The sequence below is a fragment of the Aquarana catesbeiana genome, unplaced genomic scaffold (genome assembly GCF_042186555.1).
Source record: "Aquarana catesbeiana isolate 2022-GZ unplaced genomic scaffold, ASM4218655v1 unanchor228, whole genome shotgun sequence".
NCBI classification, from domain to species: domain Eukaryota; kingdom Metazoa; phylum Chordata; class Amphibia; order Anura; family Ranidae; genus Aquarana; species Aquarana catesbeiana.
This window is the reverse complement of record NW_027362655.1, coordinates 511,641-537,097: the sequence shown is the minus strand read 5'-3', so window position 1 is coordinate 537,097 and position 25,457 is coordinate 511,641. Positions and strand designations below refer to the sequence as shown.

General features: G+C 45.4%; 1 protein-coding gene and 1 long non-coding RNA gene across 2 annotated transcripts in view; one reads left to right on the top strand and one right to left on the bottom strand.

Annotated features, from left to right (window-relative positions):
- Positions 1 to 25,457, bottom strand: part of LOC141121723 (uncharacterized) — a 130,828-nt gene that overhangs the window by 52,194 nt on the left and 53,177 nt on the right. The window contains exon 9 of the mRNA XM_073611434.1: positions 6,032 to 7,443. Within this exon, the coding sequence (XP_073467535.1) occupies positions 6,032 to 7,443 (1,412 nt within the window). The remainder of the gene's footprint in view (positions 1 to 6,031; positions 7,444 to 25,457) is intronic.
- LOC141121719 (uncharacterized) lies at positions 22,137 to 24,415 on the top strand. Its single transcript, XR_012240589.1, has 3 exons — positions 22,137 to 22,491; positions 22,758 to 22,796; positions 23,412 to 24,415. It is a non-coding gene; the product is annotated as an uncharacterized lncRNA (long non-coding RNA).

Genomic DNA, 25,457 nt, shown 5'->3' with positions numbered 1-25,457 from the left:
ATGTAAAGTGTCCCATATTGGCCTAAATTAATGAAGAAATTAGAATTTTTACTTTTTTTTATTGGATACGTTTTATAGCAGAAAGTAAAAAATTGTTTTTTTTTTTTCAAAATTGTGTTTTTTTTTTGTTTATAGCTCAAAAAATAAAAAGCGTAGAGGTGATCAATTACCACCAAACGAAAGATCTATGTGTGGGAAAAAAGGACAATTTTATTTGGGTACAGCGTCGCACAACCGCAAAATTGTCAGTTAAAGCGACAAAGTGCCGTATCGCAAAAAAAATGGCCTGGTCATTAAGGGGGTAAATCCTTCCTGGGCTGAAGTGCTTAATTGAGACAGTTAACCATTTGCCGACCAGCTCACACCGATATATGTCGGCAGAATGGCACGTACAGGCCTACTAACGTACCTATACGTTGCCCTTTAAGACGCAGCATTGTGGGTGAGCGCACCCGCCGTGAGCTCCGTTAGTGTGATCGCGGGTCCTGCGGACTCGATGTCCACGGGGATACCCGCGATCATCTCACAGAGAGGAAGAACAGGGAAATGCTGATGTAAACAAGCATTTCCCCATTCTTCCTAGTGACAGGACACTGATCACAGCTCCCTGTGATCGGGAGCGGTGATCAGTGTCATAACACACGTAGCCCATCCCCCCACAGTTAGAGCACATCCCTAGGACACACTTAACCCCTGCAGCTCCCCCTATTGGTTAACCCCTTCACTGCCGGTCACATTTACACAGTAATCAGTGCATTTTTAATCGCACTGATCGCTGTATAAATGTGAATGGTCCAAAAATAGCGCCAAAAGTATCTGATATGTCCGCCATAATGTCACAGTCACGATAAAAATTGCAGATCGCTGCCATTACTAGTAAAAAAAAATATTAATAAAAATGCAATAAAACTATCCCCTATTTTGTAGACGCTATAACTTTTGCGCAAACCAATCAATAAACGCTTATTGCGATTTTTTTTACCAAAAATATGTAGAAGAATACATATCGGCCTAAACTGAGGGAAAAAAATGTTTTTTTATATATTTTTTGGGGATATTTATTATAGCAAAAAGTAAAAAATATTGTGTTTTTTTTTCAAAATTTAAACTCTTTTTTTGTTTATAGCGCAAAAAATTAAAACCGCAGAGGTGATCAAATACCACCAAAAGAAAGCTCTATTTGTGGGGAAAAAAGGACGTCAATTTTGTTTGGGAGCCACGTCACACGACCGCGCAATTGTCAGTTAAAACTACGCAGTGCCGAATCGCAAAAAGTGCTCTGGTCTTTGGCCCGCCAAATGGTCCAAAGGCTGAAGAGGTTAAAGGTTTCCTTATCCTTGCTGTACTGGTATCATCTTAGGAGTTAGGAAACATACTTACATTGTGACTTTGTGGGTAGTAATATCCCATAATAGCCATCCAGAAATGTGTATTCGTTTTTTCTACCTGCTGAACTATTTATGATAGTCAATGAGTCTGATACTATTAGCAAGGATGGATATCTGCTTGCTGTTCTAATTACTTAAGCCTGGACTTGAAGGGTTTATGATGACTATTAAGCCTCGTACACACGATCAGATTGTTGGCCAACAAAACCCTGGACTTTTGTCCAAAGGGCGTTGGCCCAAACTTGTCTTGCATACAAACGGCACACAATTATTGGCTAACAATCACGAATGTAGTGATGTACTAGATGTACTACGTGTTTTTTTACCCCACTTAGCGCCACCCTTTGGGCTCCTTCTGCTAATTTCGAGTTAGTAGAAGTTTGGTGAGTGTTGAGTTTTGCTTTTCATTTTGTGCTTTTCAGTTCATTTCAGAATGGCCATGTGTCAACCAGAAAAGAAAGAGGGCGCACCAACCTAGTGCAACCTAGTGCCCGCTTAGGCTCTGAAGAAAGGGGTGCTCCCCCGAAACGCGTAAGCCATCAGCCATATGCGCTGGTCTTATCCTCTCGGCAACAGGTCCTGGGGTGTCGATCCACAGAAACAGCGCCTTTGCGCCCTTTTGAAAGCTATTTATGCTAGCTCGTTTGTGAGTATAATTTTTACTGTTTTTATGCTGCATTAAAGTTTATCAGTGGTAATGCACTAGGTTGGTGCGCCCTCTTTCTTTTCTGTTTTTTTTTAGCTTGAATACCCATTGTTCAAATGAGGGCTGCAAGACGCTAGGCATTACTTCTATTAGGTGGCTGCACCACATATCCAGTTCATGGACACCTGAGCGCAGGAGAGGTCTTTTTTCACGTGTCAACCAGACATGTTGGGGAATTGGAGGAGATAACATGTTATTTATTATTGGCCTTGGAGTTATTGCTTTGACATTATTTTTTGGTTGAATAATAATGATTTGATTTGGTATATTTTCTATATTTTTGGATGCATAGAATGCACTTTTTGGTTAAGTTCTATTGGCAGATAGCATGTCTAATTTTATTTGTTTTCTTTTTTTAATGCACAATAAAAAAAATTGTGAAGAATAATACTTGGCTATGTGTTTTACTTCAAATGACAGTTTGGGAGTAGGCAGTTACATTTAAAAACATACAACGTAAAATTAACACGGGACACCAACATAGTTGTATCTTTGATCTTAAAAACTACAGGATAATAGTGTTGTGGTAACTTGCCCAAGAAAAAAAAAAAAAAAAAAAGCATAATAATATTATTCTTGATATCAAATAAAAAGAAAATAAAAGCCTTTTAAAATACATTTGGCAGAACTCCATCAGTATCACCAGCAAAGCAGATTCATTATGATCCCATTAAAGAAGAAGAGAATTATGCGCTGCATTTCTAGCTTTCATAATTTGCCGCGTCATGAATGTTAATTCTCCATTACAAACGCTAGTTTACAAGATCGACCGCTCCTGGCTTGTCCTTGCTTCCGAGCATGCGTGTTTGTACCTTGGACACGCTCGGAAAATCCGACAACACACATTTGTCAGCGGAAAATTTTAAAACCTGCCATCCAACATTTGTCCGCGGAAAATCCGACAACAATTGTCCGATGGAGCGTACACACGGTCAGATCTTCCGCCAACAGCCTGTCATCACACAATTCCTGTTGGAAAATCCGATCGTGTGTACAAGGCTTTAGAGTCAGACTGAGATGTGTATTGAGTTAGGTTCTGGTAATGAGGTTTATGATGAATGAACCAAAGGGTTGCCTGTCTGCCATGCTTCGTTGTGCTGTCGGTTGATTTGGGTAGGAGTTTCTGCTGTGTCCTATCAATGGACTGATAAGGATGTTTTGGGATTCAGCTAAAAGTGTGTGAATTGCAGAAGATGTCCTCCCGGGATTATGGAAAGCAGATCACTGCTGTTAGGGGTCTCCTATTCTACATCACACACAACATAAACATTTCCCAGCACACTTACCAGCCAGCCTGCAAAAACACAAAACAAATTGTCCTGTCTAACAATTAACACTAAAAACAGAGGTTCTAACTGCACACATTTGTAAATATATGTGTAAGCCGCATTGCCCACGCCAAGCCTCCTCTGTATACTGCGCTCCTAACTCTATAGTCTCCAAAGTCTCCAGGTTGGAGCACATCAAGCAGTGGATAGATTAAGGGAATGTTTGCCTGGAGAGAGTCTGCTCCTCCATAAAGGCGCAAGGACACAATGGACGCCCAGGAAGAGCACAATGACAGCTGAAAGCATCCAGTGTGTCCTGTCCACCAAATTCTGCCTACAAGCTGTGCAGATAGGTGACAACCACCCCAATCTATAACCAGCCTTTGCAGTAAGGTGCACATGGAAAGAACATACACATCACCTCTAAATTCTGAACAACATGGCTGCCCTGGTTCTTCTCACAGAGATTTTGGGGTGCCCAATTCACATTATTCAGTAACCAAAACTGCAGTGTTTATCCTCATGACACAACACAGGAAGCACCTACATGGTTAACAGAGGACGGAATTAAAATTAGACTTGAGAAACTTAACATTAATAAATCACCGGGACCAGATGGCTTGCATCCGAGGGTACTTAGGGAACTCAGTCAGGTGATTGCCAGACCGTTGTTCCTAATTTTTACAGACAGTCTATTGACTGGAATGGTGCCAGCTGATTGGAGAAAAGCCAATGTAGCACCAATATTTAAAAAGGGCCCAAAAAACATCCCTGGGAATTACAGACCAGTTAGCCTAACATCAATAGTATGTAAACTCTTGGAGGGGATGATAAGGGACTATATACAAGATTTTAGTAATAAGAATGATATCATTAGCAGTAATCAGCATGGATTCATGAAGAATCGTTCTTGCCAAACCAATCTATTAACCTTCTATGAGGAGGTGAGTTGCCATCTAGATAAAGGAAGGCCCGTAGACGTGGTGTATCTGGATTTTGCAAAAGCATTTGACACAGTTCCCCATAAACGTTTACTGTACAAAATAAGGTGCGTTGGCATGGACCATAGGGTGAGTACATGGATTGAAAACTGGCTACAAGGGCGTGTTCAGAGGGTGGTGATAAATGGGGAGTACTCAGAATGGTCAGGGGTGGGTAGTGGGGTCCCCCAGGGTTCTGTGCTGGGACCAATCCTATTTAATTTGTTCATAAATGACCTGGAGGATGGGATAAACAGTTCCATCTCTGTATTTGCAGATGATACTAAGCTAAGCAGGGCAATAACTTCTCAGCAGGATGTGGAAATCTTGCAAAAAGACCTGAACAAATTAATGGGGTGGGCGACTACATGGCAAATGAGGTTCAATGTAGAAAAATGTAAAATAATGCATTTGGGTGTCAAAAATATGAATGCAATCTATACACTGGGGGGAGAACCTCTGGGGGAATCTAGGATGGAAAAGGACTTGGGGGTCCTAGTGGATGATAGGCTCAGCAACGGCATGCAATGCCAAGCTGCTGCTAATAAAGCAAACAGAATATTGGCATGCATTAAAAGGGGGATCAACTGCAGAGATAAAACGATAATTCTCCCGCTCTACAAGACTCTGGTCCGCCCGCACCTGGAGTATGCTGTCCAGTTCTGGGCACCAGTCCTCAGGAGGGACGTACTGGAAATGGAGCGAGTACAAAGAAGGGCAACAAAGCTAATAAAGGGTCTGGAGGATCTTAGTTATGAGGAAAGGTTGCGAGCACTGAACTTATTCTCTCTGGAGAAGAGACGCTTGAGAGGGGATATGATTTCAATTTACAAATACTGTACTGGTGACCCCACAATAGGGATAAAACTTTTTCGCAGAAGAGAGTTTAATAAGACTCGTGGCCACTCATTGCAATTAGAGGAAAAGAGGTTTAACCTTAAACTACGTAGAGGGTTCTTTACTGTAAGAGCGGCAAGGATGTGGAATTCCCTTCCACAGGCGGTGGTCTCAGCGGGGAGCATTGATAGCTTCAAGAAACTATTAGATAATCACCTGAATGACCGCAATATACAGGGATATGTAATGTAATACTGACACATAATCACACACATAGGTTGGACTTGATGGACTTGTGTCTTTTTTCAACCTCACCTACTATGTAACTATGTAATTATAATCACAGCAAGCATTTCTCCAGACGTTACAAAATCTGATTGTATATTAACACAGTGATTTCCTATGATCATCGGCTCCATCTATTGGCCATAATACAGTGTTTGTCCTGAAATCTCTCCATCAGTGAAAGAAAATGTGAACTACCACATTATGGGCATTAAATGGAGCTGATGATCACATTCCTCACCACAAAATGTTCTCAGCCAATGAAAGGTAATGACTCCATTTTTATTTTTCTACTGCTATCAATGGCCAACACGGTACAACACTTCATCCATGTCTTTGGTGATCTCTGATCTCCTTATGAACTGTTTCTTACATGATGAAGATCAGCCATGGAGTATATCTGAGGTGTATATCAGGGTGTGCTTCTTCTCCACATGAGAGCTGTGATGTCCAGCAACATTCATATAAAAGACATTTCCCGCACTCAAGGCGCCAATACACCTGAAGGGTTGTGTGGGATCCCTGATGTACAGGAAGACAGGACTTCAGTGAGGAACAATTCCCTCACTCAGGACAGGAAAGTGGCTTCTCCCCCGTGTGAGATCTCTGATGTCTGGAAAGATGGGACTTATCTGAAAAACATTTCCCGCACTCAGGACAGGAATATGGCTTCTCCCCCGTGTGAGACCTCTGATGTCTGTAAAAACTGGACTTATCTGAAAAACATTTCCCGCACTCAGAACAGGAGTACGGCTTCTCCCCTGTGTGAGATCTCTGATGTATGGAAAGAATGGACATCCGTGAAAAACATTTCCCGCACTCAGGACAGGAATACCGCTTCTCCCCTGTGTGAGATCTCTGATGTTTATCAAGACTGGACTTCTGTGTAAAACATTTCCCGCACTCAGGACAGGAATAAGGTTTCTCCCCTGTGTGAGATCTCTGATGTATGGAAAGAATGGACATCCGTGAAAAACATTTTCCACACTCAGGACAGGAATACCGCTTCTCCTCCGTATGTGATCTTTTATGCACATCAAAATTGTTTTTTCCAGTGAAACATTTCCCGCAATCAGCACAGAAATAAGGCTTCTCCCCCGTGTGAGATTCCTGATGTCTGTAAAGATGGGACTTCATCGAAAAACATTTCCCGCATTTAGGACAGGAATAAGGTTTCTCTCCTGTGTGAGATCTTTTATGCACATCAAGACTGGATTTAAAAGGGAAACATTTCCCGCACTCAGCACAGGAACATGGATTCTCCCCCGCATGAGATCTCTTATGTGTGTAAAGATGGGACTTCACTGAAAAACATTTCCCGCACTCAGGACAGGAATACGGTTTCTCCCCCGTGTGCAATATCTGATGTGGGTAAAGACTGGACTTGTCTGAAAAACATTTTCCACACTCAGGGCAGGAATAAGGCTTCTCCCCCGTGTGAGATCTCTGATGTCTGGAAAGATGGGACTTCATCGAAAAACATTTCCCGCACTCAGGACAGGTATACGGCCTCTCTCCTGTGTGAGATCTTTTATGTACATCAAAACTGGATTTAAAAGGGAAACATTTCCCACACTCAGCACAGGAATACGGATTCTCCCCCGTGTGAGATCTCTTATGTCTGTAAAGATTGGGCTTCTGCGAAAAACTTTTCCCGCACTCAGTACAGGAATACGGCTTCTCTCCTGTGTGAGATCTTTTATGCACATTGAGATTATATTTAGAATAGAAACTCTTCCCGCACTCAGTACAGGAAAACCTCTTATCTGTTGGAAGGACGGCACCGTTCCTCACAGTCTGAGGTTCCTCAGGATAAGAGGAATACGATGGTCCATCTACACTGTGTGGTGCCGGATGGACATTTGAGGTAGTCGGGTTTTCTCCTGGACTATACTGTGTGATGTCCTCATCTTCTACTTTACAGTCTGGAGACAAAGTGAGACAATCCTCTGAGGTTTTCCTCTTCTCCCGTCCATCTACTAAAATAGAAATAAAAAGATTATTACTAGACATGAGCAGATTGGTTCCCCTAAACCAGGACTCATCATAGTATCATAGTAGGTGAGGTTTGAATAAAGACCATAGTCCATCCAGTTCAACCTGTGTAGGTGCACGTGTATCAGTGTCTATAATTATTTCCCATATCCCTGTATGTCGTGTTCCTTAAGATGCACATCTAAGAGTCTCTTAAAACTATCCATACTCCCCACAGCCACCCCCAATTGTGGAAGACAGTTCCACATCCTTATTGCCCTGACACTGAAAAACCTCCTTTGCAGTTTAAAGTTAAACTGCTTCTCTTCCAATCTCATTGTGTGGCCCCCATGTTTTCTTATACTCCTTGAAACTGAATAGTTTTTTTCCTACGTTGGGATTGCCATGGAGGGATTTGTAATTCGCTATCATATCTCCTCTCAAGTGTCTTTTCTCCAGCAAGAATAAATTTAGTGTTTGCAGTCATTCCTCGTAATTGAGGTCCTCCAATCTCCTTATTAGTTTTGTTGGCCTTCTTTGGACTCTCTCCAGTTGCAGCACATCCCTTCTGAGGACTGGTGACCAGAACTGGACAGAATACTCAAGATGTGGCCGAACCAGAGTTTTATAAAGTGGTAGGATTATTGTTCTATCTCTGGAGTATATCCCTTTTTTTATGCATGATAATATTCTGCTGGCTTTGGTAGCTGCAGCTTGACATTGCATGCTATTGCTCAATCTGTCATCTACTAGGACCCCCAGATCTAGCGGTTATCCTAGTGAGTAGTTTGCATTTATGCTTTTTGCCCCCAAGTGCATTACTTTACATTTCTCCACATTAAACCTCATTTGCCATGTATTTGCCCATCCCATTATTTTGTTCAGGTCGTTCTGTAAAATTTCTATATCCTGATGTGAAGTTATTGCCCTGCTTATTTTTGTGTCATCTGCAAAAACTGAAATTGAGCTATTTATCCCATCCTCTATATCATTTATGAGTAAATTGAATAGAATTGATCCCAAGACAGAACCCTGGGGCACCCCACTTAAAACTCCAGACCAGTCTGATTACACGTTATTCATCACCACCCTTTGGACACGCAACTGTAACCATTTTTTAACCCAAGAACAAACCTTATGGTCCACGCCTGCAGACCTCAGCTTGTAGAATAAGCGCTTATGGGGGACTGTATCATATGCCTTTGTAAAATCCACATAGACGAAATCCACGGGCCTTCCCCTGTCTAGATGGCAGCTCACTTCCTCGTAGAATGTTAACAGATTGGTCTGGCAAGAACGACCTTTCATAAACCCATGCTGATGACTACTTAAGATATTTTTTTCCTCAGTAAATTCTTGTATATAGTCCCTTATCATCCCCTCCAATAATTTACCAATGATTGATGTTAGGCAAACTGGCTTGTAGTTCCCAGGGATTTGTCTCTGTCCTTTTTTGAATATTGGTACCACATTGGCATTTCTCCGATCAGCTTGTACCAATCCTTTCAGTATGCTGTCCACAAAGATTAGGAACAATGGCCTGGCTATAACTTGACTGAGTTCTCTGAGGACTCTTGGGTGTAAGCCATCCGTTCTGGTCAGGCAGCTTTGTCTCTGAGGATCTTACAATTCCACCCTCAAGGTAATTAGTGAATGGGTTCTGTGATCTCCTACCATTTAATTTATTTCTTTATGGACCTTAGTCAGAGAGTGAGGAAACAACGAGAACTGTCTTTTATAGGAGTGACAGTGATGAGGGGATTATAGGACGAGTGTCCCCACCCCCGCTATCACTCATTGTTATCTTCCCAACACAAGAACTGCATTTCGTTATTTAGTCCATGATTTAGTCATGAATAACAGCGGGGCTGAGCCCCACCAGAGGTCAGAGAGTGAGGATGGGGGGGAGAACAACCAAGATGAAGAATGGACTGATCCTGAAGACCACCATCATTGGGTTATTGACTCCTCCCTCATTATCACTTTCTGTTTAAGGTTATCACATTATTATCAACATGTAAAAGTCTGTGCTCCAATCAAATCATCAGATATAAAATGTCCAGCTATGTTTATATATAGCAGTGAGTAGAAGGTAGAGAGCAGAAGTCAGGACTATGTAATGTACGACATATTGTATACGATACAACAGATAGGACTATAAAGTATCAGAATGATGTAATGTACAACATAGAGTATATAGTGCAGGGGTCAGGAGTATGTAATGTACAATATTAATTATATAGTGTAATGGTCAGGACACATAATATTGGTATTCAGTAATCAGTGGAAGGTAAATGTTTACATGAGACAAGTTGTAGAGGTCTCACACCACTGCCTCCCATCTCCTGAGACTGCACTCAGTGATTTGGGTCTAAGACACCCGGCACAGCCAGCAGACAACAGAGCAATATTTAACCCTGAGAGAATTGTTCTGTCAGAGATCTTGCCAGAAGACTCAAAGTACATACCCCAGATCCCTAGGTGTACTAATGCCTATGGTGAAAATCCAAATTTTGCTGCCAGCTGAACCCCAGAATCTCCATAAATCCAGTCTAGATACATAAATTGTGTCTGCAGCACAGAGAAGGAAAATTATCCGAGAGAAATACAGGAATACAGGATGGGGAACATAGCTCAGGAAAGTGACCAGGGGATTACAGGCTGATATCACCCAGTCCTTGCCCTACTCTGGACCAATCAGTGAGCAGTATGGGTGGAGGAATGTATTTAGTGTTAATGACCCACCTGTGCTGATCTCTGTAGGAGTGTCCTCCTCTATAAATGTCCCCGTTATTCCATCCTCCTCCATAGACCGCTGATCATCCCTCACATACGTCTCTTCTTCTTCTGCTTTAAGCTCACATACAAAATCCACACATTATCTCTATGAGTCCATATTGTAGATAATCCGTCCCACCAACCTTGTAATGGCGAGAGATGGTGTGAGCTTCCTGTGTGGAATCCCGGGAATACAGAGGACGAGGACATCTCTCTGGTGGGTTCCTGGTATTGGGTGGCTTTTCATACTCCTCTTTAACATCAATATTATCATCCCCGAGGTTTCCACTCTGAATATATAATAAAACATTCATTGTAACAAACATGCTGTGTATGAATCAAAACTATTAGTGATTTGTCCTCATCTACCTGATGATGGTGAGGGATGGTGTGACATTCCTGTGGGGAATACAGAGGATGGGGACATCTCTCTGGTGGGTTTCTGTATCTGGATGTCTCCACCATGGTATCCTGGTACAGATCTTTGTCTTCTTTTAAAAAATCTGACTTCTCCATCACCCCATCATCATCCTCCTCTTTTATCTCTTCTTTACCCTCAACTTTAGAATCTCTCAGGTTTCCACTCTGAATATATAATAAAAATGACATCAATGGTACAATGCAGATAATGTACAGATCCTAATGATACTATCAGTGATTGTTCCTCATCTACCTGATGATGGTGAGGGATGGTGTGATCTTCCTGTGTGGAATCCCGGGAATACAGAGGACGGGGACATCTCTCTGGTGGGTTCCCATTACTGGATCCATCTGTAGGAAACACACACACACTGACTGAATACATTGTTTCTATGTGTTTATCAGATGATGGGGGATCTAGGTGGAGCCTCCGTACTGCTCTCTCCTTTACAATAAAGTCTCCTCTTACCCGGTGATGTGAGGGGCAGCTGATTGTCCATCATGAGGTCCTTGTAGAGATCCTTGTGTCCTTCTAAATACTCCCACTCCTCCATGGAGAAATAGACAGTGACATCCTGACACCTTATAGGAACCTGACACACACAATGATACAGTCACCATCCAGACACATCCCTTGTCTGTTACTGGATAATGTCCCAGAATTCCCAGCACCGCTCACCTCTCCTGTCACCAGCTCCATCATCTTCTTGGTGACTTCTAGAATCTTCTGCATGTTTTGTCTCTCAGGTTTTAGGGAGTCACATGGAGGCACTGTGATGGTCATATGATCACCTGACTTCACAAGAGGAAATCTCTGTATTGAGGAACCAATAGAAATATAATGTTAGAATCCCAGAATCCTCCTCCCCTCTCCGGTCAGGTCTGTGTTTTATTAATAGAGATAAGAGTGATGTCATGTGACCTCCCAGAATCCTCCTCACCTCTCCGGTCAGCAGGTAGATGATCTCCAGGGTGAGGTTTAGTATCTTCTCAGTCATGTGACTCCGGTCCTCCTCCATCCTCATTGGTGCCGTCATTTGATCTATACAGGTCTCCTTGTAGAGGGATAACTTTGGGAAATGAAAGTAAGAATTTTTTGGATAGTATTGGTCACACAATAATAGGATGTGGATGTGAGGGGGGTAATAGAGTTTGCTACATTTTTGAGATCTGGGGCCCTCTTGGCCTGTCACAGTGGTGTAGTGGATAGCACTTTCACCTAGCAGCAATAGGGTCACTGGTTCAAATCCTGACCACGACACCATCTGCATGGAGTTTGCATGTTCTCCCTGTGCCTGCGTGGGTTTCCTCTGGGTACTCCAGTTTCCTCCCACACTCTGAAGACATGCTGGTAGGTTAATCAGACCCTGTCTATTAAATTGGCCCTAGTATGGGTTTGTAAGTGTGTCGAGATCCTACGGGGTAAATGACCATGCTATATCAAGATGCAACACAACTGTCGGAACTGTCGGATCATAAATTCCCTTTTCTCTGTTGGGTTTGTTTAGTTTCTGACCTGGTTTTGATAAGTTTTAGATCTGCAGACAAGGAATGATAAATACGATCCTGCTTTTGACTTGTTTGCTCTAAGGCAGTGCTGTAAGGACAATGTAGGCTCAGTATGATGTCCAGGAAGGGGAATTTGCTGACTTTTGGCCAGAGTTGCCGGCTAATCAGGATAATTGCGAGAACTCCAGTTGCCTGCTGACTAAAAGGAGTGATGTCACTCTCACTCTCTGCAGTAAGAGAAGGGATTGGATTGGCTAGCAGGGGGATGCTGCTGGTGGACAACAGAACTGTGGGGAAGGAGTTGGTTTTGTTCTCTCCAATAGCAACCCAGTGCTGGTAGGAGGAGGACAGCAGGGGTGGGAAGAGTTTGTTCTCTTGGTCTATTTTGTATCCTGCAACATCTTTCTAGAATGGTGAAATGGTGAGGTGAAGGCTCTTCACGTGCTGGCAGACGTTCTTTAAGGAAGTCAGAAAAGTAAGTGCAGGTGGGGTGGGAGGACCATCAGAGACCAACACCCCCTATGAACTCTTAAACCCCCTGTTACCTCAGAGCCATGCAGTCTGACTACCCCCTCAGAGGCCCCCAAAGCCCTTTATACCCACTAACCTCTCAGAGTTGTTCAGTCCTATTACTTCCGAGAAGGCCCCCAAAGTCTTTCAGCTACACTTCCTCCTCAGAGGTCCCAGAGTCCTTCACATGCAGTAAACCCTCAGAGGCTCTCAGAGTCCTTTAGTCCCACTACCTCCTCAGAGATCCTTCAGCTCCTCTACTTTACTCAGAACTAATGACTGAACTACCACAGTCTCAAAGGGTGTATCTGCAAACAGGCCCTGGCATTCTGCCAATATGTGGGGGGGCCCTAAGACAGCAGGATAGGGCCCTGCTGCTGGATTAAAGAGTCCCGAGATCAGTGGAGGCACCCCTGTGATCTCCAAGTAGGATTGCTGAGAACAGGGTGTGCAGCACATTCAGCCTTTGCAGAGTCCCCTCCATGCAGAGCCTCCTTGTTGCCCCTGATTTACCCCCATGCAGGCATAGTGCCCACCAACATCAGCCAACTCATCAGCCAACTCCTCTCTCTGCTTTATTTATTCTATACTGAGCAGATTCTGTGCCTTGTGCCAGCTCTGCGGGACCCATCACTGATGCCAGTTGCAGCACCAAAGCCCGGTGAGTGCCTGTATGTGGGTTGGAGGTCCTGAGCATTTATGGGGCCCTTGAGATGTGTGGGGGGCAGGATCAGGTCTCTTCACACCTCAAACTCCTCTCCTACGTCTGCCAGCTGCTCTCTGGAGTTTCCACCCAGTCTGCTGCCTGCCCACCTGGCACCCCAGTTATGACCCCCTTCCCCCCTATTCCTGCACCTCATCCCACCCTTTGTCATCACTTGGCAACTTCGGTAGCTGCATTGTGCCATGGTTGGGGGTCACAGAGAACAAAGCACCTCACTGTCGCTGAGCGCTGAGGTAGGTTGAGTTGAGAGTTTGAGATCGGTGTAGGTGAGCTCTGTGTGCAAGGTCAGTGGAGGAAAGACAGTGGCGGAACTACCAGGTCACAAAGGTCATACTTGTGAGGGGCTCTGGTATTCCACTACCATGAGGGGGCCAAAGAAAGCAGGAAAGAGTTCCACTGCGGAAGTAAAGGGCCCCAGAATCAGTGGGAAGGGCCTTGGGACCAGTGGGGGAGTTCATGGTTTCTTGCACCAGGTCCCTTAAGGTTCTAGTTATGCCTCTGCTCAGAACCCTCAGTATTTTTCTCCCTCTGACACCAATCATGGAACATATTTTTCATGGCAGGCTGGGGAATGTTTTCTTTCACCTGACCAGCAATGAAAGGGGCTCCATGCTCCATACTCCTGACCCCTGCACTCCATCATTGTGTTGGCTGCATATGGAAATGATTGCCCGTTTGCTGCCTGTGTAGTGTAATAATTGCCCTTTGTAGGCCATGCATGGTCAGGATGGTCATTGTCTTGTGCATTGTCAGTGCTATTTGTTTAGAGGACCCAATTACTAGAATTTATGTCCATAATTAAGAGAATGTTCCGGTCCCATAAATGGGGAAATGCTGTGACCATGAAGGGGTTAATCTACAAATGAGGAGTGAACTATATACAGAAGAGTGTGCTACATACAGAGTGCAGGATTGAGTGGAGCGCTACGTGCAGAGTTGAAACTTGCACTATATGCAGGGGTGAGGGGTGTACTATGTGCAGAGTGCAGTATTGAGTCATGCGCTATGAGTAGAGTGTAGGGCTGAGGGGTGTGCTATGTACAGAGTGCAGGATTGAGGGGTGGGCTATGTGCAGAGTGCAGGATTGAGGGGTGCGGTATGTACAGAGTGCAGGATTGAGGGGTGCGCAATGTGCAGAGTGCAGGATTGAGGGGTGCGGTATGTGCAGAGTGCAGGATTGAGGGGTGCGGTATGTGCAGAGTGCAGGGTTGAGGCGTGTGTGCTACATAAAGATTCCTGTTACATACCAGGAGTTCAAGAGTGAACTATATACAGAAGAGTGCATTATGTACAGAATGCAGGGTTGAGGGGTGCGCTATGTACAGAGTGCAGGGTTGAGGGATGTGCTACATGCAGGCTTGACAGGTGCGCTATGTGCAGAGTGCAGTATTGAGGGGTGCGCTATGAGTAGAGTGTAGGGCTGAGGGGTGTGCTATGTACAGAGTGCAGGGTTGAGGGGTGCGCTATGTGCAGAGTGCAGGATTGAGGGGTGCGCTATGTGCAGAGTGCAGGATTGAGGGGTGCGCTATGTGCAGAGTGCAGGATTGAGGGGTGCGCTATGTTCAGAGTACAGGGTTCAGGGGTGTGCTATCTGCAGAGTGCAGGGTTCAGGGGTGCGTTATCTGCAGAGTGCAGGGTTGAGGGTTGCGTTATGTGCAGAGTGCAGGATTGAGGGGTGCATTATCTGTAGCGTGCAGGGTTCAGAGGTGAGCTATGTGCAGAGTGCAGTATTGAGGGGTGCGCTATGTTCAGAGTATAGGGTTCAGGGGTGTGCTATCTGCAGAGTGCAGGGTTCAGGGGTGTGCTATCTGCAGAGTGCAGGGTTCAGGGGTGCCTTATCTGCAGAGTGCAGGGTTGAGGGTTGCGCTATGTGCAGAGTGCAGGATTGAGGGGTGCGCTATGTTCAGAGTATAGGGTTCAGGGGTGTGCTATCTCCAGAGTGCAGGGTTCAGGGGTGCGTTATCTGCAGAGTGCAGGGTTGAGGGTTGCGTTATGTGCAGAGTGCAGGATTGAGGGGTGCGCTATGTTCAGAGTATAGGGTTCAGGGGTGTGCGATCTGCAGAGTGCAGGGTTCAGGAGTGTGCTATCTGCAGAGTGCAGGGTTCAGGGGTGCGTTATCTGCAGAGTGCAGGGTTGAGGGCTGCGCTGAGTGCAGGGTTGAGGGTTGCGCTATGTGCAGAGTGCAGGATTGAGGGGTACGTTATATGCAGAGTGCAGGATTGAGGGGTGCGCTACATGCAGAGTGCGGGATTGAAGGGTGCGCTACATGCAGAGTGCAGGATAAAGGGGTGTACTATGTGCATAATGCATGGTTGAGGGAGTTTGCTGTACATCCAAGTCCAACCCCAATCCCCCCCAGAGAAAAAAAGCTCTCCTCCCCTCGGATTAAAGTTTAGAGCTCACCTCACCCAAACAACAAAGTGGTGCTGCAGAAGAGCCGTGCATATCCATGCAGGCCGACGGTCTCTGGAGGAGCTTCCGCATATATACAGTAGATGCCATGCCCCTCCCTCCTCTGCTCTCACAGACATCGATGTGTGGAGCAGGGAGGGGTCTGAACGGCCGCACGGAGAGAAGCGCTGTCACTTGTAAATACAGAAGCAGTGCGCCTCTTCTGGATTACAGTAGCGAGCAGCCAGCATGATCACCCTTGGAGGTGGTGGAACTCTGGCGGGTGGCTGTTTGGGCCCAGGGCAGCTGCCCCGCGGTAAAGACGGCCCTCTTCCTAGTACAGATCATTCCAAGTACAGCTCTCCCCAGTACAGATCATTCCTAGTACAGCTCTCCTCAGTACAGATCATTCCTAGTACAGCTCTCCCCAGTACACATCATTCCTAGTACAGCTCTCCTCAGTACAGATCATTTCCAGTAGAGCTCTCCCCAGTACAGATAATTCCCAGTACAGCTCTCCCCAGGACAGATCATTTCCAGTACAGCTCTCCCCAGTACAGATCATTCCCAGTACAGCTCTCCCCAGTACAGATCATTTCCAGTACAGCTCTCCCCAGTACAGATAGTTTCCAGTACAGCTCTCCCCAGGACAGATCATTTCCAGTACAGCTCTCCCCAGTATAGATCATTTCCAGTACAGCTCTCCCCAGTACAGATAGTTTCCAGTACAGCTCTCCCCAGTACAGATAGTTTCCAGTACAGCTCTCCCCAGTACAGATAGTTTCCAGTACAGCTCTCCCCAGTACAGATCATTTCCAGTACAGCTCTCCCCAGGACAGATCATTTCCAGTACAGCTCTCCCCAGTATAGATCATTTCCAGTACAGCTCTCCCCAGTATAGATCTCCATTGTACCGATCTCCCTTATTACAGATCTTCCCAGTACAAATTTCCCCCAGTACAGCTGTATTCTATAGTGATCTCCCCCAGTACAAACCACCCACTATAACATATCTTCTCACATATCACATCTCTATACAGTACAGTTCTCCCCAGTACAGATCATTCCCAGTACAGATCATACCTAGTACAGCTCTCCCCAGTACAGATCATTCCCAGTAGAGCTCTCCCCAGTACAGATCATTCCCAGTACAGATCATTCCCAGTAGAGCTCTCCCCAGTACAGATCATTCCCAGTACAGCTCTCCCCAGTACAGATCATACCTAGTACATCTCTCCCCAGTAAAGATCATTCCCAGTACAGCTCTCCCCAGTACGGATCATTCCCAATACAGCTCTTTCCCAGTAGAGCTCTCCTCAGTACTGATCATTCTCAGTACAGCTCTCCCCAGTACAGATAATTCCCAGTACAGCTCTTTCCCAGTAGAGCTCTCCCCAGTACAGATCATTCCCAGTACAGCTCTTTCCCAGTAGAGATCATTCCCAGTACACCTCTTTCCCAGTAGAGCTCTCCCCAGTACAGCTCTCCACAGTACAGATCATTCCCAGTACAGCTCTCCCCAGTACAGATCATACCCAGTACAGATCATTCCCAGTACAGATCATTCCCAGTACAGTTCTCCCCAGTACAGATCATTCCCAGTACATATCATCCCCAGTACAGATCATTCCCAGTACAGATCATTCCCAGTACAGCTCTCCCCAGTACAGATCATTCCCAGTACAGATCATCCCCAGTACAGATCATTCCCAGTACAGATCATTCCCAGTACAGCTCTCCCGAGTACAGGTCATTCCCAGTACAGATCATTCCCAGTACAGATCATTCCCAGTACAGCTCTCCCGAGTACAGGTCATTCCCAGTACAGATCATTCCCAGTACAGCTCTCCCGAGTACAGGTCATTCCCAGTACAGATCATTCCCAGTACAGCTCTTTCCAGTACAGCTCTTTCCAGTAGAGATCATTCCCAGTATAGCTCTCCCCAGTACAGCTCTTTCCCAGTACAGCTCTTTCCCAGTGCAGATCATTCCCAGTACAGCTCTCCCCAGTACAGATCATTTCCAGTACAGCTCTCTCCAGTACAGATCATTCCCAGTACAGCTCTCCCCAGTACAGATCATTCCCAGTACAGCTCTCCCCAGTATAGATCATTCCCAGTACAGCTCTTCCCAGTACAGGTCATACCCAGTACAGCTCTCCCCAGTACACAGGGCCGGTACAGGGGGGGGGGGGGGGGGCAGAAGGGGCAGATGCCCTGGGCGGGACCATTTAATGGAGGAAGAGGGGCGCAATAGAAGCGCCAGTGAACTGGTGTTGTAAAAATTCCTGCTACCTATGCAGAGTTTACAACACCGGCTGCGCGAAAATTGATAATTTTTAACATGTGCCGAGTGCACTCCTGCACCCGGCACAAGCCTGAGACCTGCCCCGCCCCGCCTCTCACTTACCTATTAGGGTTTCTATCCTGCATTGGAGGATCTACCCATCAATCGCCGACAGCTGGCGCCTGACGGGTAGATCGAGATGCATGCAGAGCAGCGCTGGAAGCATCTGTGATAAGTTCTCTCTCTCATGTCATGCTGCTCCCCGGCGGCCCCTCCTCTCTTCTCATCCTTCCCTATTTGCTTGTGACATCATCTGGGATGGACGAGAAGAGAGGGGCCGCCGGGGAGCAGCGTGATATGAAAGAGAGAGCTTATCACAGATGCTTCCAGCGCTGCTCTGCATGCAGGCTAGTAAACAATGTGCCCCTTAATGTGCTATGTGCCCCATGATGTGCCCTGACGTGCCCTATAATGTGCCCTGACATGCCCCATGATGTGCCCTGACGTGCCCTATAATGTGCCCTGACATGCCCCATGATGTGCCCTGACATGCCCCATGATGTGCCCTGACGTGTCCCATAATGTGCCCTGACGTGCCCTATAATGTGCCCTGACGTGCCCCGTGATGTGCCCTGACGTGCCCCATGATGTGCCATGTGCCCCATCATGTGCCATTATGTGCCCTGATGTGCCATATGCCCCCGTGCCCTGATGTGCTCCGTGCCGTAATGTGCTCCGTGCCCTGATGTGCCCCGTGCCCTGATGTGCCCTGTGTCCTGATGTGCCATGTGCCCCGTGCCCTGATGTGCCATGTGCCCTGATGTGCTCCTTACCCTGATGTGCTCCTTACCCTGATGTGCTATGTGCCCTGATGTGCCCTGTACCCTGATGTTCTGTGCCCTGTACCGTGATGTGTTGTGCCCTGATGTGCTCTGTACCCTGATGTGCCTTGTGCCCCTATGTGCCTTAATGTCGTGTGCCCCGATGTACTGTGACCTGATGTGCTGGGCTCTGTACCCTGATGTGGCCTGGTGTGCTGTACCCTGATGTGCTGGGCTCTGTACCCTGATGTACTGTGACCTGATGTACTGTGACCTGTGCCCTGATGTGCTGTGCCCTGACGTGCCCTATAATGTGCCCTGACGTGCCCTATAATGTCTATATATATATATATGAAAGTTGGGTAATGGCGCTCCCTCGAGTTTAATCGGGCAGATATGTGGTGTGCTAAACCACCAATAATTAAAAATATATATAAACTCCACATACACCTTCCACGTCCGTGAGTGTGCAAATAAAAAATATATGAAATCTAATAATATTGTAGTAGTGTGATAAGAGGGCTATCCTGTTGAGCCCTATTAGTGTGAAGTGGTAAGTACTTAATTAAATAAACTCAACATATATGTGTGCACATTCCAAGTAATATTCCAAAATAACCATAAGTGCCAATAAACAGGTTAATTGCAGGCTGGTTGAACACCCAATCCCACATTAGGCCTTTACCATAATTAACCCTATGCGTAAAACAAAAACAAAAGTGCTGGTTACCAACAATAACCTTATATTAATTACTAAGCATATTCATAAATAGTCCAAAATGTGTAAACCAGTCCGTGATTGTGAAGTAAAACTCCAGTACAATGTGGAAGCACCCCAGCCAAAAAACTTGGAAACAGACTTAAATTTGTGACTTCAGTGCGTTCAGCGTTCTTGGTGACTTGGTGCTCCCCCTCAAGGGTCCCCACTCACCAGATCCATCCACCCCAGAGGGGTAACTCGCATAAGGAATGTGGTCTCTGCGATCCTCCTGCCGCCACGATAGGTAGGTTTCCCAGGAAAGTCCTCAGCATATGCAGATGGAGAAGTTTTAATCACTCATGCAGAAAAAAGAGGAAAGATGGACTCCCATGGTGTAGTAATTGCATTTAATCCAAAAAGACGGCGCCACGCACGCTACGTCATTTCCGCTTACTAGGCCGGTGGAGCGCAGGTGGAACGCATACGCTCTTCCTACTTCCACCTTGGGATACGAGCTACCCGGCCAGGATTTTGTTACATATATGTGAGCGGTTGTGCAAGGCACATTTTTTGCTGCATACTTAGGCTAAAGGTGGGCCTATTATTTCATGGTTTTTTGTTTTTATATTTGTATGATGCCCAACTCTATAGCCAGTTGATCTGGACTATAGTTTTTTATTCTTAAGTTTTAAATAAAGTTCTCTTTTTGGATTAAATGCAATTACTACACCATGGGAGTCCATCTTTCCTCTTTTTTCTGCATGAGTGATTAAAACTTCTCCATCTGCATATGCTGAGGACTTTCCTGGGAAACCTACCTATCGTGGCGGCAGGAGGATCGCAGAGACCACATTCCTTATGCGAGTTACCCCTCTGGGGTGGATGGATCTGGTGAGTGGGGACCCTTGAGGGGGAGCACCAAGTCACCAAGAACGCTGAACGCACTGAAGTCACAAATTTAAGTCTGTTTCCAAGTTTTTTGGCTGGGGTGCTTCCACATTGTACTGGAGTTTTACTTCACAATCACGGACTGGTTTACACATTTTGGACTATTTATGAATATGCTTAGTAATTAATATAAGGTTATTGTTGGTAACCAGCACTTTTGTTTTTGTTTTACGCATAGGGTTAATTATGGTAAAGGCCTAATGTGGGATTGGGTGTTCAACCAGCCTGCAATTAACCTGTTTATTGGCACTTATGGTTATTTCGGAATATTACTTGGAATGTGCACACATATATGTTGAGTTTATTTAAATAAGTACTTACCACTTCACACTAATAGGGCTCAACAGGATAGCCCTCTTATCACACTACTACAATATTATTAGATTTCATATATTTTTTATTTGCACACTCACAGACGTGGAAGGTGTATGTGGAGTTTATATATATTTTTAATTATTGGTGGTTTAGCACACCACATATCTGCCCGATTAAACTCGAGGGAGCACCATTACCCCACTTTCATATATATATATATATATATATATATATATATATATATCTATTTCTGAAACACCTGTGGAGTTTCTTTAGGGGGGCTGCATACCTTTATACATGTCCTAAGCGCAGTCTCTTTATTGTATTTAACTATTTAGTGCCCTATAATGTGCCCTGACGTGCCCTATAATGTGCCCTGACGTGCCCCAGGATGTGCCATTATGTGCCCTGATGTGCCATATGCCCCGTGCCCTGATGTGCCCTGGGCACCAGATGACCTTGTCCCAGCACTGCCAGTACAGATCATTCCCAGTACAGGTCATCCCCCGTACAGATCATTCCCAGTACAGCTCTCCCCCGTACAGATCATTCCCAGTACAGCTCTCCCCAGTACAGATCATTCCCAGTACAGATCATTCCCAGTATAGATCATTCCCAGTACAGCTCTCCCCAGTACAGCTCTCCCCAGTACAGATCATTCCCAGTACAGATCATTCCCAGTACAGATCATTCCCAGTACAGCTCTCCCCAGTACAGATCATTCCCAGTACAGATCATTCCCAGTACAGCTCACCCCAGTACAGATCATTCCCAGTACAGATCATTCCCAGTATAGATCATTCCCAGTACAGCTCTCCCCAGTACAGATCATTCCCAGTACAGATCATTCCCAGTACAGCTCACCCCAGTACAGATCATTCCCAGTACAGATCATTCCCAGTATAGATCATTCCCAGTACAGCTCTCCCCAGTACAGATCATTCCCAGTACAGATCATTCCCAGTATAGATCATTCCCAGTACAGCTCTCCCCAGTACAGCTCATTCCCAGTACAGATCATTCCCAGTACAGATCATTCCCAGTACAGATCATTCCCAGTACAGATCATTCCCAGTACAGATCATTCCCAGTACAGCTCTCCCCAGTACAGCTCATTCCCAGTACAGATCATTCCCAGTACAGCTCTCCCCAGTACAGATCATTCCCAGTACAGCTCTCCCCAGTACAGATCATCCCCAGTACAAATCTCAACTTCTCCTTGCTTGCCCTCTCCATAACACACGTACCAGACCAGGAAGTTCAAAGTGATAAGGAGTTCTCCCTCAGCTTGGTCATATGACTGGGAGGAGCTAAGGAAAACCTCCTTCTCTCTGAGATCCTACCTCTGCTTCATATGCTCAGTGGTTGTCAGCACTAGTGACTGCAGATACGGTGTGGGTTTTGATCCCCCATGCCACTCAGATGCTGGAATGAAGGTTTTAATTGACGCTTGTTGTTATATTCTCTGATTGGACAACCAAGCAGCCAATTGTTTTCCACATAAGGGAACAAAATCCTCCTTATTGATTTCATTCATCACACTACAAATGAACGTATTATTGTTTTGTTTGTGCTCCTTCCAGGTGATATCATCTCGGGTCATCTCTTGATGTCATGGCGACCTCTTCCTTCTCATCCTCTTCCTCACAAGGTATGATTGCTGATTCTAATAATCCTTTCCAATGTTTTCCTCACATCTCCCGAGATTGGAATTAGATTATAGGACGTCTTATGTCTCTGTAGTCTGGACATTTCCGGTAGACATCTGGTCAGCCCACCCATTAGAAGAGTTCAGGAGTTTTCATCAATTCCACAATTACATTCCTGTGTCTTCAGATTCTTTTTAACATTGTTATTATTTTATACATTTCAGAGATTTGTCAGGACTAATCACTACTTACCTAATCTTATTTCCAGGCAAACTGAAGAACATGACACACGGCAACAGATTATCAGGTTAATATGAAATATCTTCTGGATTATAATTTTTTGTGTTGTAGTCTGGATGATGTGTTCATAGTTTGGAGGCCTCCACAATCCCCCTGTATTTCATGGGATATCTTCTCTTATGCCGTGTACACATGACCGGACTTTTCGACAGAAAAGGTCCGACGGAACGAATCCGCCGGACAGCTCGATCGTGTGAGGGCTTCATCGGACCTTTGCTGACGAAAAATCAGACAGACTTTAGATTTAGAACATGTTTCAAATCTTTCCGACGGATTTGACCCCGGTGGAAAAGTCCGTTCATCTGTATGCTAGTCCGACTGACGAAAACCGACGCTAGGGCAGCTATTGGCTACTGGCTATGAACTTCCTCATTCTAGCCCAGTCGTACGTCATCACGTTCAAATCTGTCGGACTTTGGTGTGATCGTGTGTAGGCAAGTCCATCAAAAGTCCATCGAAAAGTCCTTCGGAGTTCAGTCCATCGAGAGTCCGCTCGTGTGTACACGGCATTAGGGTTCCATTCTTCAGGTTTATGGTTAGAATACAATATTTCCAACTCTGTCTTATAAATACTATTTCATGTGTCTATGAGGAATAAAATATTCTCCTTTCTCTGATAAAGACATCACAAAGGAACACAGAGAATCTGTGAAACAGACATTCCAGAGGATTCCAGAATATAATTCCCATATGGGGGAGGCTGTTCATCTACAGAAAAGATTCACCAACTTAGTAATGATAAAGGGACCCTAGAATAAAGAGGAAAAAGAACAAGAAATAAGGAGTTCATGCAGAAGACATCTATAGACCATGGGGAAAAGATCCCCAACCCCAATCCAGGCCCTCTTTGACCCTGATGAAGAGGGTTTCATCCCTAAGATTGTGGTGTTAGAAGGATCTGCTAGGATTGGAAAAACAATGAGCTGGGGATGTCTACCAAGACAAGTTTGACTTTGTGTTTTATCTGAGCTGTAGAGAAATCAACACCATCCCTGGAAACATAAGCCTTGTGGGACTTTTATCCAGAGCCTGCAGACTGCAGAGTTCAGATGGCCTGGTGTCTGTTGTGAAAGATCCTGGAAGTCAGAGAAAACTTCTAACTATAGTTGATGGGTTTGATGAACTGAGGTGGACTATGAAGGAGAAATCTGAGGGTTGTCTTGATATTTCTATGGAAACCCACAAAAGAAATAATTCTCCAAAGATTGCTCAGTAGACATGTTCTCCCACAATCTTCTCTAATCATCACCACAAGGTCACTGGACATGAAGACACCTAACACATTAATTGATGATTCTCGCAATGTGGAAATAGGGATTTACAAAGAAAGATTGAGAGAAATATGTCCATAAATTCTTTGAAAATAAAGAAGATGCAGACAAGGTTCTCAGTATAATAAGACAATGAAGTTCTGTACACCATGTGTGCTGTCCCCATCACATGCTGGATTGTCTGCACTGTAATGAAACAAGAAATAAAAAAAAATTGGATTTAATTTGGTGTGATTTGATTACTTTGATTTACCTTCTCTACCTGGAGGTTTTACTAACCCATCACAAGAAGAAGGAACAGTCTGTACACAGGAAACAAACCTGTCTGAAGAAGCTGTGTGCTCTGGCCAATCAGGGAGTTCTGAATCAACAAATCTTATTTGAGAAGAAAGATCTAAAAAGACATGGACTTTCTCTGTCTGAGGTGGAGTCCGCATTTCTGAATGAGAACAGCTTTCATTGGGATGTCTGCACCCAGACCTGCTACAGCCTCATCCACCTGAGTGTACAGGAGTTGCACTGTACACATCATTACTGCCTTGTTAAGTAAATATGTGCTACGTAGTGAGTTTAGAGTTGAGAGGTGCGCTACATACAGAGTTCAGGGTTGAGGGGTGCGTTACGTACTAAGTGCAGGGTTGAGGGGTGCGCTATGTACTGAGTTCAGAGTTGAGGGGTGTGCTAAGTACTGAGTTCAGGGTTGAGGGGTGCGCTACGTACTGAGTGCAGGGTTAAAGGGTGCGCTATGTACTGAGTGCAGGGTTGAAGGGGTGCTTTACATACTGAGTGCAGGGTTGAGGGGTGTGTTATGTACCGAGTTCAAAGTTTAGGGGTGCGCTACGTACCAATTTCAGAGTTGAGGGGTGCGCTATATACTGAGCTCAAAGTTGAGGGGTGCGATGCGTACCGAGTGCAGGGCTGAGGGGTGTGCTGTGTACTTCCAAGACCTGGGCTTCCAAAATCACACAAAGCAAAGAATGTACCTACTGAACATGCTCTTGAAGCAGAACCCTGCAGACAGATTGGGCGGCCCCACATGAGCCACTGCTAATAAGTTTAAATTCCCTGATTTGACAGCCGCCCCCCATGCCCACAGAAAAAACTTTGCACTGTTGCAAAAGGAGATGGGGTATTTAAAAGTACATTAGTACTCAGCCAAAGCCATCCCACCTCCCTCTCCGAGCCGAGTATACCTGACACTGGCCCGAGCTCAGCGGACCCGCCCCTTGTCCAAGCCGAGTGGATCCGCTCCTTGCCCGAGCCGAGTGGATCCACCTCTTGCCCGAGCCAAGTAGCTCTGCCCCCCACCAAGCTGAGCACACCCACCCCCCGCCAGAGCTGAGCGGCACGCCCCCTGCCCAAGCTGAGTGGATCTGGCACTAGCCGGAGAGATGAGC